Source organism: Lithobates pipiens, unplaced genomic scaffold, assembly GCF_037356315.1.
Source record: "Lithobates pipiens isolate NorthernLeopardFrog02 unplaced genomic scaffold, aLitPip1_a1.2 Scaffold_27, whole genome shotgun sequence".
NCBI classification, from domain to species: Eukaryota; Metazoa; Chordata; class Amphibia; order Anura; family Ranidae; genus Lithobates; species Lithobates pipiens.
Genome location: NW_027507788.1, coordinates 74,817,696 through 74,833,950, shown reverse-complemented (window position 1 = coordinate 74,833,950; position 16,255 = coordinate 74,817,696). Strand labels below are relative to the sequence as shown.

The 16,255-nt window shown below is 43.0% G+C and overlaps 1 protein-coding gene across 1 annotated transcript; it reads left to right on the top strand.

The window, feature by feature from the left end:
• The first annotated feature begins 538 nt into the window (after window positions 1-538).
• LOC143933924 (cyclin-dependent kinase inhibitor 1B-like) lies at window positions 539-5,316 on the top strand. Its single transcript, XM_077457080.1, has 3 exons — window positions 539-1,187; window positions 3,102-3,212; window positions 3,776-5,316. Exons 1-2 carry the CDS (start codon window positions 674-676, stop codon window positions 3,203-3,205), a joined length of 618 nt encoding a protein of 205 aa, XP_077313206.1. The 5' UTR covers window positions 539-673; the 3' UTR covers window positions 3,206-3,212; window positions 3,776-5,316.
• Window positions 5,317-16,255: the final 10,939 nt, after the last annotated feature.

The window sequence follows — 16,255 nt, the reverse complement described above, 5'->3', positions numbered from 1 at the left end:
TTCTCAGTGTCTATTGTGGGTACAGCGCCTGTATGGGTGCAAACATGCCATACACATGTGATCCAGCGCCGTGTGCATTCAGTATTATATTTTCCGTCTCCTCTTGTAAAATAAGCCCCTGAGTGTATATCAGCCTATCCATGAATTATCTTTCCTTCTGAAGCACACACATTCCTGAGCCTGTACCACTGTTACTGTAGTAAGGGTTAAAGGAAATCAGATTCCTGAGCTGGAATAACAGGCAGCCGGAGGGTAGACAGGACATCAGATGGATCCTCTATACACATCACTTACACTGTCCCCGCCACCCTCCCCCTTTAACTGAAGGCAGGGAGGGGGACCAATCAGAGAAGAGGGCTTATCTCTCTTTTTTTTTTCAACCTGATCCAAAGCTCCGCCCCTTCTGCCAAACCGAAAAGGTAAAAAAAGAAGAATCCGTTGGCTGGATCTCCAGCCTTGTACTGCTGTTTTCCTCAAGCTCCAGCCAGTCCCCGCCCTTCTCTCTCCCAGTCCCCGCCCTTCTCTCTCCCAGTCCCCTCCTTATTATTGAGGTTTTTTTTCTCTCCGTCCACTCTGCGCTCCGTTTCTATATAAGCTCTCCGAGCTGTGCCCAGACATAGCTACACATCATATTCAGCTCCGTACATCGTCTTGAGAAGGTCCCCGACCAGCCATGGCCACTTTCAACGTCTCGCTGCAGGAGGACGTAATGCCGGCGCTGCCCAGGTTGGCACTCGGCTCCGCCGGTCGGGGCGTCTGTAGAAGCTTGTTCGGCCCCATCGACCACGACGAGCTGCGATCGGAGCTGAAGAGGCAGCTAAAGGAGATCCAAGCCTCAGACTGTCAACGCTGGAATTTCGACTTTGAGGCCGGTGCCCCCTTGAAGGGTACTTTCTGCTGGGAGCCCATGGAGATCAAGGAAATGCCACCTTTTTACAGGGAGAGCAGGCTGTGTCCTGCCAGCACTACCCCAGCGAGCAGGCAGCAGATCCACCTGTGCACCAGGCTGGCAGGGACACAAGTGGATACCAAGGAAGATGTACCCACAGAAGCGGTGGGCACACGAGAAAACCCAAAATGTGCCAAGGAGAACGCAGACAAGGCTGTCAAGAGATGCCAGGGAGTTAAAGGGCCAAGCAAAGTATCAACCCAGCTCAGGAAAAGAGAGAGCTGCCTGGTTATCACAGGTAAGATCCTTCACTGCTTTATAACGGATCGAATGACTAGCTTGGCAAGTATGTCAGTGAAGGTTCTTGCTTATCCAGGTCATGATATATCTGTCAGTAATTGGTCAGCTTCAACTGGACTGGTTCTGTAATGTTGAGAAAAAAATAATAATAATATGTGTGTGTGTGTTAGTCATACTCAACTGGACTGGCTCTGTAATGTTAAATATATATGTATGTAGTAGTAGTAGTAGTTGGTTGCTCTCAACTGGCCTGGTTCTAAAACATCAAATGTATATGTAAGTAGTTGGGTATGTTCAACTGGACTGGTTCTGTAATGTTGAAGGTATATTTTGTAGTAGACACACTCAACTGGACTTGTTTAGTAAAGTAGAAGATATAGCTGGTATAAGTTGCCCTCAAGTGGACTGGTTCTGTAATGTTAAAGATATATCTAGTAGTTGGTTCCTCTCAACTGGACTTGTTCCATAATGTTGAAGATATATGTAGTAGTAGTTGGTCACTCTCAACTGAAATGGTTATGTAAAAACAAATGTATATGTAGGTAGTTGGGTATGTTCAACTGGACTGGTTCTGTAATGTTGAAGGTATATTTTGTAGAAGACACACTCAACTGGACTTTTTCTGTAATGTTGAAGATATATCTAGTAAAAGTTGTCCTCAGCTGGACTTGTTCCGTAATTATGTGTGTGTGTGTGTGTGTGTGTGTGTGTGTGTGTGTATATATATGTATGTATGTATGTGTGTGTGTGTGTTGTTGGTTATGTACTTCAAATGGACTTGTTCTGTAATTTTATAGGCATATCTTGAAGTCGTTTTGTCACACTCAACTGGACTGGTTCTGTGACATTAAAGATATATCTAGTGGTAGTTAGTCTGGTTCAGCCGAACTGGTTCTTTGATGTTTAAGATCTACCTAGTAGTAGTCAGTTAGGATCAACTGGACTGTTTTTTTGACGTTGAAGATCTATCTAGTAGCAAGTAGTTGGTCAGATTTAACTTGAAAGATTCTGAAATGTAGATTATATTTCTAGTAGTAGTTGGCCATTTTCAAGTGGACTGGTTCTATGACATTAAGGATATATCTAATAGTAGTTTGTCAGGTTCAACTGGACTGGTTCTTTAATGATGGGCATATTTCTAGCAGTACCTAGTAGTAGTTGTTGGTCATTTTCAACTGGACTGGTTCGGTAATATATTTCTAATTGTATCTAGTAGTAGTTAATAATTTTTCGTTGGAAACTGTTCTGTGACGTTAAAGATCTATCTAGTAAGTAGTTGGTCAATTTCAACTGGATTGGGTCTGTAATTTTGAGAAATTTTTTAGTTTCTCTAACCTGAAGAAGTGGTTTGGAGAAGCTACAACATGCAGTCCAACCAAATGTGACCAACTGCTACTACTACATAATTATTGTCACAATAAACTTGGCTGGTTTAAGTGGAAGTTCTAATACTTATTCTGGCCACAGATTTGTTTGTTTGTTTGTTTTTTTTCTTGTTTTTGTGCTTTTTTTTTTTTCTTGTTTTATTTGTTATATAAAATCTGATTTGTTTGTTTTTGGGCAATTATAACCAGCTTTTGTTTGTAAAAACAGAGAGTTCTGGCCAGTTAGATAGCAATATACATGTATATTGTGGTTGAACTGGATGGACTTGTGTCTTTTCAACCTGACTAACTATGTAACTATGTATATATAGAGATGGGTCACCTTGATCCTTGTTTTGTAAGGCTAGTTTAAATTACCATATATAACTTGATTGAAACATTTTGGATGAAAATGTCATGACAATCAGATGTATTCTCCTAAATATTGATTACTTGCTCCAATTCTGGTTGATATTTGATTTCTTCTACTTGTAGAGAAAGCTCTGTTTTCCCATATTCATGTTAATTTTTTATTTTTTTTCCTTTAGATTATTTCCCCAAGCAGAAAAGACAAGTTACAAAATTTGACAGTCAAAAAGCAGTTCACACCATTTGCACTTTGGAACAGACCCCCAGGAAAAAAATCAGATGAATCTCTGGTGAGTAATCCAGGGTGGTGGACCTATAGAACGTCAGAATGTCTGTAAATAGGGCCTAAGTTACCGGTGTGACCTGAGGACAGCTGGGTTTGTAGGGTGGGGGTAAATAACAGCAATTTACAAAAGTGCAGAGATGTCTTAGTGAGGTTGTTTTGGTTGTAGAAAGTGGGAGTTTGCTCTTATTTTTCCATGCAGTTACTCAATCTCTTTAGCTCCTCCTTGGAAAGTTCTTTAAAAGAAAAAAAAAAAAAAAAGTTGCAAAACAAGCTGTACTGGCGGGAAGGGGGGGGGGGGGGGTTACAAGAAGGGAAGAATGTGGGGGAAGGGAGGCAGAGTTGTTCACAAGATAAACAAGGGCAGGGTCTTCTATTGGCAGGGAGCTGGAAGAGAAGGCGAGGGAAGAAGAGATTGAGTTGTACTAGCTTCACCCTGTTCCATAACACTGCTGCCTGTGTGCCGTCTTTTATATAATAACTGTATTTTTCTTCAATGTTTCAGGTTTGTTTAACGAATGACCAGTGAGAATTTAAAACTAAACACCTCTCTCCCGTATTCCTTCACAGATCAAGGAACGGAGGGGAAAGTGAGAGTGCAAAAGAGATCTCTATGTGCTGGACTGCAAAAGATTGATTTATCAAGAATGCTTGTGTCTGCCGCAGGGAGGTGCTGGTCTGGCTCGGATTGTGGACTTATCAGAGCCCCGTTTTAACAGCTCCCTTTGTACGCACTGTGCTACTTATCCACACTCAATAGTTTGAGGTCTACGCTATCTTTTGTTCCATTACCAAAAAAAAAAATCAGCTTATACTTAGCTGAGGGAAGAAAGTCAGATTGGTATGGTAGTCTAGACCTAGCCTGTGAATGTAACTACCATCTATGCCAGTTTGTATTTGGAAGGGCTGGTGACAACAGTTTTTTGGTTGTCCAACTTCATAGCTCCTCTTAATCTAGCCATATATTATATATTTTGATTGAACTACACTTTAGATTTACTCAAACGGAGGACAAACCTAAACAATATGTCCTCAAAGCTGGTTGGTCAATTCACTGCATAGTTGATGGTAGATGTAATGGAAAATGTACAATCAGATTGTATAGGGTATGTCCAGGCTTTGGCTTAATCTGGCCATACTCTATACAATCTGATTGTACAATCTATTTTAGATTTTCCAAAACTGTAATATAAGGACAAACCTATATAATCCATCATCAAATCAAGCAGGTCTCTGTACTACATAGTTGTTAGATTGAAGGCCACAACTATGCGTTGAAATTTTTTTGCAGTAATGCACTACAGTCCATATAACATGATTTCATATGAGTCATGTTCACAATTGTGCGCTTTCAAATGGAGCGTTTTTTGGAAAGGGTCAGGGACTTTTTTACTTGAAGCAGGTTGCGTTTTTGGTTCCATAGACATCAGAAATGCAATGCTTGTGGTGTTTCTGGTTTCTCCTGCATGGCAACTGATACTGCCCAAAAATTCTGAATTTGAGGAGCTGTTGTGTAACACAGGTTGCTTGGTTTATTTATTATAAAAAGTTACAAAAAGTAGTGAGCTTTAACCTCTGGCAACCAAAACGATCCCATCTGATTGGTTCCATGGTTCATTGCATGCCACTGCTGTTGCATTTTACATTCCCAGTTGTAGCTTATGCAAACCAATAGACATGTACAAACCTTATATGTAGCATTTGTATAATCCATGTTTTTGCACTGTTTTTATTATTTATATATATATATATATATATATATATATATATATATATATATATATATATATATATACCACCATTATGTACAGCAAATATGTAACATAAAGCATAAAGTTAAGTTATATATTTATATAACGTGTTGGATATATTCCAATGTTAAGCCATAATATTGGCTACAAAACGGTTATAGAGATTATACGTATGTCTCCATTTGGAGAGATAAAAAGTATGTGTTCAATAACTATGCATGTACAGTTATTTACCATATTTTATTCTGTTTGTATGTTTTTGTTGTTGTGCTTCTTTTTTTTTTTTGCAAAAAAACTAAATGTACAGACTATTGCTTTTCTGGCAATAGAAAAAAGTAAACTATATGCATTTTATACCTATGTTTTCTTGTTTGAGTAGTTTCTTGGTAGTTTAACAGTAGGGCAAGATTTGCATATTGTGGGTGATGGCAGTAGAGCCACATTTACACGGATGGCAGAAGAAATAGACATTTGAGCTGCAGTTTTACTGACCACCCAGCCTGCAAGTTAACATGGCTGGCGGACATGTTGGTACAAACAAAAGTACAATACAGATTGAGTATGGCAGTACCACAACCATACATGACCCATTCAAGGTGCAGTGCTGAGTTTGTGGCGCACTGGGCTTTCAGGCATTATCCAGGAGGTAGCATAACGCTACCTGTCAAATGCCTCTGAAAAGTGATCCACCATGGATGCTGAGGATATCTGCAAGTAAACAAGCTCGAACTGTGCTAATGTGACTGTGGTAAGCTAAAAAAAATTGATTGATTGCTATGGGTTGCTACACTAGGTAAACATACGACTGAAATATGGTCTGTGATTGGTTGCATACAACTATGGTATGCATATATGTTGTAACTTTGATGTCATTGTGCCTCACTTTTCTCTAAGCACCCCAGAGGGCATTCTTATAGGATCTATAGCACCCAGCTTTCTAGTGAGGTGCAGTGATATCATTGCTACCACTAGCAAGTGGGAAGAAGCCAGGTGAAATGTATTTTTTACTCACAAATATTTATTTTTTACAGCATTTACTAGGTGTTTCCTATTTAGGGTAGAGGAGAGGTCAGTAAAGACTGTATTTTAAGCAAATAAACCTAAAAACATTGGTCACTTCTGTCATAAACTCTCCTCCCTGGCTGTCAGCATTTATGTACACTGCGCTTACTACATTTAACCCTTTCATTATCAGGCCCTGCGCTCCATTTTGTACACTCAGGTGGCCAGACCATTTTTGCAATTTTTCCTTTGTTTTCTTATTTTTCACTTATATCTTTCAGAGTTTGTAAAAGACCCCCAAACCATATATTTTTTTGAAAGCACATGATCAGTAGAATAAAAAAAGTGCTACTGATTTTTTTAGACCCTGCGGTATTTGCGCAAAGTAAATTTGCAAAAAATACATTAAAACTATTATTAGTAGATAAAAACCACAGCACATTTTACAAAATTCATACTAAATATAAAAGCGATTGTAAAGGTAAAAGTTCTATGCATTAAGGTGAAAAAACATCTGACAATACCGGCCCCCTGAGCCCCCCCCCGTTATACTTACCTGACCCCTCGAAAGGTCCGCACCTGTCCCCAACATCCTCTTCACTGATCAGCCTGGCTGCTGATTGGTTGCAGTGGATGGATTGAAAGCAGCGCAATCATTGTCTCGCGCTGTTGTCAATCACATCCAATAACGTGGCGCGCTGGGGGTGGGGCCGAGTGATACAGCGAGCGGCTACAGCTGCCGGCTGTATCGCGGAAGCGCGCCTGCAAGCACTCCAGTTGTGGAGTCCTTCCAGGAGGGAGCCGAGACAGCCGCCGAGGGACCCCAGAAGACCAGGTTTGGGGCCACTCTGCAAAACGAGCTGCTCAGTGGAGGTAAGTGTAACATGTTTGTTATTTAAAAAAAATAACTTTATAATAACTCAACCCCTTTAACCTGTATTGAGTTAATAAATTACAAATATTTGTAATTTTTAAATAACGCCTCTTTACCAAATGGTGAAAATTGAAAAGACACAAAAGTGTAAATATCCAAATCTCTCAAAAAATGTGACGGTTTTAATTTTTCCCTTACAGCTTTCAGAATTTGTGAAAGACCCCCAAATACACTAAAGCCATTATTAGCAGATAAAAACCCAGCTAATTTAAAAATTCCTGCTAAATCCTTATTAAAAATAAAAGCCTGTATGGAGTTAAAGCTGAGTTCCACCCAAAAATGGAACTTCCACTGTCAGGATTCCCCCCCCCTCCGGTGTCACATTTGGCATCTTTGGGGGGGGGGGTGGTCAGATACCTGTCTAATGCAGGTATTTTCTCTCACTTCTGGCAAAAGATCGCTACAGTATCCACGGCATTCTACGCCATGTCCAGCTCCTCTTCCATTCCCATTGTCTTCAGAAAGATGCACAGGTCCCAGAAGACAGCAAGGACCACTTAGAACACGCAGCACGACTTACGTATGTGCATTAGGGAACCAGGCTGTGAAGCCGTAAGGCTTTGCTTCCTGATTCCCTTACTAGAAGTGCCAGCGCCTCATCCCGGAGCCCAGGGGATGGATCGGCTTTGGGTGAGGACATTGCGGGCACCCTAGACAGGTAAGGGTCCTTTTAAAAGTCAGCAGTATTTGTAGCTGCTGACTTTTATTTTATTTTTTTAAGCGGAAGTCCGTTTTAGTAATTAAAAGATTTGAATTTTTACATTGCGTCTTTTTGCAAAATGGTGAAAATCTAACATACGCAAAAATGTAAATATTCATAAAAAATGCTAATGCTGAAAAACTTAAAAAATTGCTAATACATGCTAAAAAATTATATTGCAAAACCGTTAAAAAAAACTTTGAAAAACCGTGTACAAACATAAAAATACAAAAAGTGACAAACAAGGGCTTAAATAAAAGAACACGGAGAGGAGAGTAAAAAGTTGAAACAAAGACCAGGCCCTCCAGCCAGGAATCAAAAATTCCACCAGGCCCAGCCCAGGTGGAAAAAAAGTGTGATATGGTGCAGTGACCGTGGTGCCATAAATAAAAGTGACCCGCACTCACAATGATTGTACGGAACCCCTGGACTGCCACTCCAGGGGCACATACACCATGGGCTTTTCAGGTTCGACCCTCAGCTGGACAAGTGCGGCTCTCCATCCCTGCCAGATAGAGAGCCCTTCCAGGTTTTCTCAGGGAGAGCCGCCGACTATAAAGCAGCCTTCACCGGTACAAGCCTTTCCAGGCCCCCATCAATCCGACAGATTTTTTTTTTTTAGTTTTGTGGCATTTTTTTTTTTTTTGTTTCAATGTTTTTATTGAAGAATTATCACATTAGATATAAACAGATATAAAGCAAAATATTACATCACATTCCAGTCTTGAAGTGGACTGTTGAACTGCAATATTATCAACTACGTGCTTATAGACTGCAAGAGAACTACAAACAATCAAGTACTAACCTCAGCACTCAGCTAAAGCTTGTAAAACTACCAGAGATTTCTATTAACTGAGAAGGTGCTGTAATATCTCTTGGAGGACTCTGTATTGGCTGACACCGAAAATTTCTGAATGAGATTGGGTATTCGGCCTCAACACCCACACACCCCGACCGGGATCAAACTGTGTGCAGGTGGCTGTCGGACTTCAAGTGGCCATATTACTCTTGAATGTCTTGTGCTTTATGCATAGTCGTTTAGTTAGCTATGTGCCGCCCAGATATTGTCATACCATTACGGTGCACTGGTAATGCACTAGAATGCTGTCTGTGAAGCCAACATAAAATTATGTTGGGGGGGGGGGGTAAAGGATGTGTAGGGAGGAGATGGAGGGGAGGGAGGGGGAGTGTGTGACTGTGTGAGCAGGTCCGGCTCATGAATTTAATCTGGCAGATTTGCATAGCACCACCCTGTGTCCACTCCAGGGTGACGCTGGCTCCTCCTCCGGATGCTGACAGGAACAGCGACCGCACCAATCTTAGCCAGAAGGCTGGGAAAACCCAGCCCTTCGGCCAGACCAAATGCAGCACCCATCCTCACCAGGAGCACCCTTCAAGCCTGCTCAGACTAAAATGATTAATATTTCACATAAGCACGACGTAACTTACAAAATTCCTGCTAAATTAGTACTAAAGCATCGTTCACATGTGGCATACTAAATTGTATGCCCATGGAGGGCCATGTATACCCACACAGGGATGCACAGGTGTTCCATGCATCCCTGTACAGGTAGTCCCATTTATGTAAATTGGGATGCAACGGTTGCACAGGCATAGCTGCTGTTCCCAATCTGACATCCGTGTGGGTGTGGGTACATGACAATGTGCATGTACAGACAATGTGAGCTCAGGAACATGCATGCGGACCTACATGGATGTAAAATTGGGAGCAACGGCTCTGTTCGTGCAGTTGCTACATCCCCAATTACATCAATAGGACTATAAAGGTACGTTGTGTATGCCCTGTGTGAACAAGGCCTTAGGCCCCTTTCACACAAGCAGACCAATAGGGTCTGCCTGTCTGCTTTTCAGGCGGGCCCAATTGGACCAGACATTGTTCTCTCTGGAGAGGCTGATATAAATAGACATGTGTCCGTTTACACCCGCCTGCATCCGATCCAGTCCAGTCTGCTAAAAACAGAAGGATGGGGATTCCATTCCCCATCTATCAAGCAGATCAGATCAGATGGTATCCAATGAAAATGGACAGGCAGTCCGTTTCCAGCCGACTGCCCTATAGAGAACAGCGGGCTGTTTCTGTGTCTGCTCTACATCAGCAGATCGGATGCAGACTTGTCATCCGCCTTCTCAGCAGGCAGATCCCCTCCTGAGCAGGCAGATCTGCTTGACAGAGTCCATGTGAAAGGGGTCTTAACAGGACCGGCCAGTCCATCAGGGGCGCCTGACTCATACGTTTTTTGTATGAGTTTTTTTTTTTTTAAGTTTGGGCTCGGGGCGCAGAGCATTGCACCCCGAACCCACTCACTTGTGACAATAGCAAATTAATATTTGCTATGGCCTTTCAGCTTCTTCCAAGGAAGCCATGGAGGGGTGAGTGTGGGGGGGGGGGGGGGACGGGCACTGAAAGTAGTCCTTTTCTCTGTATCAATTTACGTGAATGGAATAAAGATTCCATTCATTAACCATGTGGTTTAGTTACCCTGACTGGGCGTCATATGAAGTCCTGCAGGATAACAGCCACCACATTGTGGCGATCGGTGGTGCAGTGTGTCAGTCTGGCACACAGCTACACCAATCTCGGTAAAGAGCCTCCGACGGAGGCTCCTTACCACATGATCAGCCATGTCCAATCGCGGCTGATCACGATGTAAACAGGACAGACGGTGATCGGCTTTTCCTCACTCGTGTCTGACAGACGCGAGTAGAGGAGAGCTGATTGGTGGCTCTCCTGATTGGGGGCGGTCAGCGCAGCCCCATCCTCGAATGCCCAACTGGACCACCAGGGAAGCTGCCAGGACCACCAGGGAAGCTCCCTGCATGAGGATGGCCAGGTGCATCTCCCATGGCTATCCACATGTGAAAATTGATGCCCAACATATGCCAATCACTGCTCACAAATGGGCACTGACTGGCACCTCTGTGGCACAATAAAAAACAGTGATGCCCAGCAATGCCACCCATCAGTGTCATCAGTGCCTCCCATTAGTGCCACCTATCAGTGCCCATCTGTGCCCATCAGTGCCACCTATGGGTGCCCATCAGTGCCGCCTATGGATGCCCATCAGTGCTGCCTATGAGTGCCCATCAGTGCCGCCTATGAGTGCCCATCAGTGCCGCATACCAGTGCCACCTATCAGTGCCCATCAGTGCTGCCTACCAGTGCCACCTCATCTGTGCCCATCAGTGCCATATTATCAGTACGGCCATATCAGTGCCCATCATTGAAGAAGAAAACGTACTAATCTACAAAAAAAATTAACAGAAACAAAGAAAAACTTTTTTTATTTGTTGCGCAAAAAATAAATATCGCAGAGGTGATCAAGTACCACCCAAAGAAAGCTCTATTTGTGGGAACAAAATGATAAAAAAATTGGGTACAGTGTAGCATGACCACGCAATTGTCATTCAATTTGCGACAGCGCTGAAAGCTGAAAATTGGCTTGGGCAGGAAGGTGTACAACTGCCTGGTATTAAAGTGGTTAATAAACTGACAGTCTGATACATAGTAACACTTGCGGTTACTATTATCAGATGTCAGTGGGCATATAGGAGTGATCATAGTGATTGCTGCATGCGCCCAGGTGGTACACTGAGGGGGTGGTAAACACGTTTATCAAGCCCAAACATCCCCCACATCCACACTGCTCCCCCCTCCCCCAGCCGCGATCCCCAGCCTTTCAGATTACTGGAGCAGAAGCTGCAGGAGGGAAGGTGAGATGCCGTCCCCAGCATGGATGGATCGGGGGGTGCGGGGGCTGGTTTGGGGGGTGATTGGGGGGACACATCTAGACCCTCCCAAGCCCCATGCAGCACCTGACGCAAGCAGGCCTGGCAGAGGAGGGATGCCAGCTTATAATGGTAGCTGCAGGGGATCCAATTTGCGGGGGGGGCAGATCAGTTGGGAGAGGGGGGTACTCAGTGCTGGGGGTGAAGAAGGGGTGTGAAGGGAATAGGAAAGGAGAGTGGGGGGGGCAGTTTTAGGTGGAAGGGAGCGGCGGGGATGGAGAGGCTTGGGACAGGGAAGCAGTGGCAAGGAGGGGGGGGGGGGGGCGGTTACATTTAGGGTTAATAACTCTGATCAGCAGGTTGTAATTTGCTGATCAGCAGATTCTGGACAATTCTACTATAAATGTATGGTCATTGAAGTGGCCATGAGCTTATAAGAGAGGGAGAAAAGAGGCCACCTGGGGGGCAGTGTTGTAGGTCCGTACGGACCTGACAGCGAAAGGGTTAAGGCACCACTCTGTGCTGTACTGATGTGACTCCTGAATGCATGCGCAGGAGTGACGTCATTGCGGCTGAAGAGTTAAAGTGGTTGGAAAGTCAGAAGGTTTTTTTATTTTTATCTTAATGCATTTTATTATAAAGCATAAGTGGGTGTGGTCAAACGTAACATTGGAAGGGAAGTTAATGCAAAAGTTGACCTGCCCCCCACTACCACCTGCCACTTCCACCTCATGCCAAGATACTACAAGTGGCTAAAGAATCATTTCAGATCTTTATTTACATATTGAGGGGATCATTCAAAAGAATTTTAAGGAACAGTATGTCAAAATGTGGACAGTTTCTCCAAAATCTTTTGACTATTCTGGAGCAGGAGTAGGCACTAGGCAACAGATCAATCTGAACCAAATTAAAAATGCCTAAAATAGGGAAAAAAATACAATAAAACAAAATGTCACCGTTAAAATATAAACTTAAGCCTACCATAAAAGTGGACAGTCTCTGAAGGGGATTGAACGGTGTCAGTTGGGAGTGGACGTTGTCAGTAGGGGAGTGGACAGTATCAGTAGGGAAGTTGACAGTGTTAGTAGGGGCGTGGACAGTGCCAGTAGGGAAGTGGACAGTGTCAGTAGGGAAGTGGACAGTGTCAGTAGAGCAATGGATGGCGTCAGTAGGGGAGTGGACGGTGTCAGTAGAGAAGAGGACGGTGTCAGTAGAGCAGTGGACGGTGGCAGTAGAGCAGTGGATGGTGGCAGTAGAGCAGTGGACGGTGGCAGTGGATGGTGGCAGTAGAGCAGTGGATAGTGGCAGTAGAGCAGTGAACAGTGTGTGGGCAGTATCAATACAGCAGTGGACAGTGTTAGTCAGTGGATAGTGTCAGTAAGGCTGTGGATGGTGTCAGTAGGGCAGTGTCAGTAGGGCAGTGGATGGTGTGTGGGCAGTGTCAGTAGGGCAGTGGACACAGTGTGTGTACAGTGTCGGTAGGGCAGTGAACAGTGTGTGGACACGGTGAGTTTTCTTTTTAACCACTTAAGCCCCGGACCATTTGGCTGCCTAAAGACCAGAGGACTTTTTACAATTTGGCACTGCCTTAACTGGTAATTGCAGGGTCATACAATTTTGTACCCAAATTTTTTTCCCACAAATATAGCTTTCTTTTGATGGTATGCGATTGCCTCTGCGATTTTTATTTTTTGCGATATAAATGGAAAAAGACAGAAAATTTTGAAAGAAAATTATAATTTCGAATTTTTGTTATAAGAAAAATCCAATAAAGTCAATTTTAGTCATACATTTAGGCCAAAATGTATTCAGCCACATGGCAAGGCAGTACAACCCCTCCCCTCAACTGTCCCAATTTTGGAAAGTAGACACCCAAAGGAAATTGCCGGGAGGCATGTTGAGCCCATTGTATATTTATTTTTTTGTTCCAAGTGATTGAATAACCACAAAAAAATAAATAAATAATTTCTTTACAAAAAGTTGTCACTAAATGATATATTGCTCACACATGCCATTGTTATATGTGGAATTGCATTTAGCTGCTTCTCCTGAGTATGGGGATACGACATGTGTGGGACTTTTGGGAGCCTAGCTGCATACAGGGCCCTGAAAACCAAACAACGCCTTCAAGATTTCAAAAAAAAATATTTGATTTCACTGTTCACTACCTATCATAGTTTTGAAGGCCATAAAATATCAAGATGGCACAAAGTAGAAAATAGACACCCCAAGCTATTTGCTGAGAGGCATGTTGAGTCCATGGAATATTTTATATTTTGCCACAAGTTGCAGGAAAAAGAAAAACCTCTTCTTTTTTTTTTTTGCACAAAATTGTCACTAAACGATATATTGCTCAAACATACCATGGGCATATGTGGAATTACACCCCAAAATACATTCTGCTGCTTCTCCTGAGTACGGGGATTCCACATGTGTGGGACTTTTTGGGAGCCTAGCCATGAAAACCAAACACCGATTTTTAAGGGTGTACATTTCTGATTTCACTTCTCACTACCTATTAAAGTTTTGAAGGCCAAAAAAAGCCAAGATGGCACAACCCCTCCCCCCCCCTCCCCAAATGACCCCATTTTGGAAAGTAGACAACCCAATCTATTTGCTTGGAGGCATGATGAGTATTTTGTAGCTCTCATTTGTTTTTGAAAATGAAGAAAGAAACGAAAAATGTTTTTTTTTTCCTTTTTCCAATTTTCAAAACTTTGTGACATAAAGCGAGATCTGCAAAATTACCATACCTCTCAGCAAATAGCTTGGGGTGTCTACTTTCCAAAATGGGGTCATTTGGGGAAGGGGGGGTTGTGCCATCTGGGCATTCCATGGCGTCCGAAACTGTGATAGGCAGTGAGGAGTGAAATCAAAAATTTACACCCTTAGAAAGCCAGAAGGTGGTGCTTGGTTTTCAGGGTCCCGTACGCGGCTGGGACTCGACATGCCTCTCAGCAAATAGCTTGGGGTGTCTACTTTCCTAAATGGGGGGTTGGAACTGTCTTTGCATTTTATGCACAATATTTAGAAGCTTATGTCACACATCACCCACTCTTCTAACCACTTGAAGACAAAGCCCTTTCTGACACTTTTTGTTTACATGAAAAAAAAAACATTTTTTGCAAGAAAATTCCTTTGAACCCCCAAACATTATATATTTTTTTAAAGCAGAGGCCCTACGGATTAAAATGGTGGGTGTTTTATTTTTTTGGGAAAAAACACACTTGTTTAAATTTTAATGCACTAAAACACATGAAGTACATGGATACCAAACACTAAATGCTTTATAACTGCGCACAAACGCGCAGCAGCGACAAACTGCATACATTTTTAACCACATGCCGACCAGTCGCTGCAGTTATACTGCGGCAGAATGGCTCGGCTGGGCGAAATTACATTATGTAACGTTACTTTGTCCTGTGGCCACTAGGGCCCCCCCGAGCCGATGTGAGTGGCCAGCGGTCTCAATCAATCGCTGATCGCCGCCATTACTATAAAAAAATATATATTAACCATTTAAGGACCAGGCCTCTTTTTCAGATTTGGTGTTTACATGTTTAAAACAGTTTTTTTTTTTTTTGCAAAAAAAGAAAATTACTTAGAACCCCCAAACATTATATTTAATTTTTTTTCTAACACCCTAGAGAATAAAATGGCGGTGATTGCAATACTTTTTTCACACTGTATTTGTGCCGCGGTCTTACAAGTGCTCTTTTTTTTGGAAAAAAAATCACTTTTTTGAATACGCTGAGTAAATTGATACCCAACATGTCATGCTTCAAAATTGCTCCCGCTCGTGCAATGGCGTCAAACTTTTACCCTCAAAAATCTCCATAAGGGACATTTTAAAAATTCTACAGGTTGCATGTTTTGCATTACAGAGGGGGGCTAGAATTATTGCTCTCACTCTACCGATTGCGGTGATACCTTACATGTGTGGTTTTACCTCCTTTTTCATATGCGGGCACTACTCACGTATGCGTTCGCTTCTGTGCGCGAGCTCATCGGGACGGGGTGTTTTAAAAAAACATTTTTTTTAATTATTATTTTACTTGATTTTATTTATTTTTACACTTTAAAAAAAAAAAAAAAATGGATCACTTTTATTCCTATTCCAAGGAATGTAAACATCCCTTGTAATAGAAAAAAGCATGACAGGTCCTCTTAAATATGAGATCTGGGGTCAAAAAGTCCTCAGATCTCATATTTGGACTTAAATGTAATAAAAAAAAATAATTTAATTTGAAAAAATGACATTGAAAAAAATGTTCTTTTAACCACTTCAGTACCCAGCCATAGTCAAATGACAGCCACAGGTGGGATCTCCCATCCTGGGTGGCCGTCATATGACGTCCTCGGCTTTCCGCCGCAGAGCAGCTTTACCGGCTGTGATCCGCCACAAGCCGGCGCTGCATAGCCATATCTGGGAAGCTGCATGCACGGCGCATGTGCACGCTCCCGGGGGGGAGATGTGTAGTGATCGGGGCTGAGGCTGGCTGAAGCTTTTTCCCTAGCTACAGCCCAGCCCCAATCAGTGTAAAAAGCCAAGGAAATTGGCTATTTAGTGACTGGCTGTGTCCAATGACAGCCTGTCACTAAATGTAAACAAACCTGTGTGTAACTCCTGTAGCTGGGTTCTCCTCTTCACACACCGATCCAGTGTGAGGAGGAGATCAGCTAACAGTGAGTTACCACTACTGTACCCCAGTATATGTGTTACTGTGCCCAGATTGCCCCCCCTAAATAAAGAGTACCTGTCACCAGGAGTACTTGTCACCAGAGTACCTGCCACTGGAGTACCTGCCACCAGAGTACCTGCCACCAGAGTACCCGCCACCTTACCACCTGCCACCAGAGTACCTGCCACCAGAGTACCTGCCACCTCACCATCTGCCACCAGAGTACCTGCCACC

What these genes read in the sequence shown, in the direction of transcription:
- LOC143933924 (XM_077457080.1), top strand. Translation starts at nt 674, where the DNA reads ATGGCCACTTTCAACGTCTCGCTGCAGGAGGACGTAATGCCGGCGCTG. An exon ending in GAGCTGCCTGGTTATCACAG is followed by an intron (nt 1,188 to 3,101) that starts GTAAGATCCTTC and finishes TTTTTCCTTTAG; the next exon opens with ATTATTTCCCCAAGCAGAAA.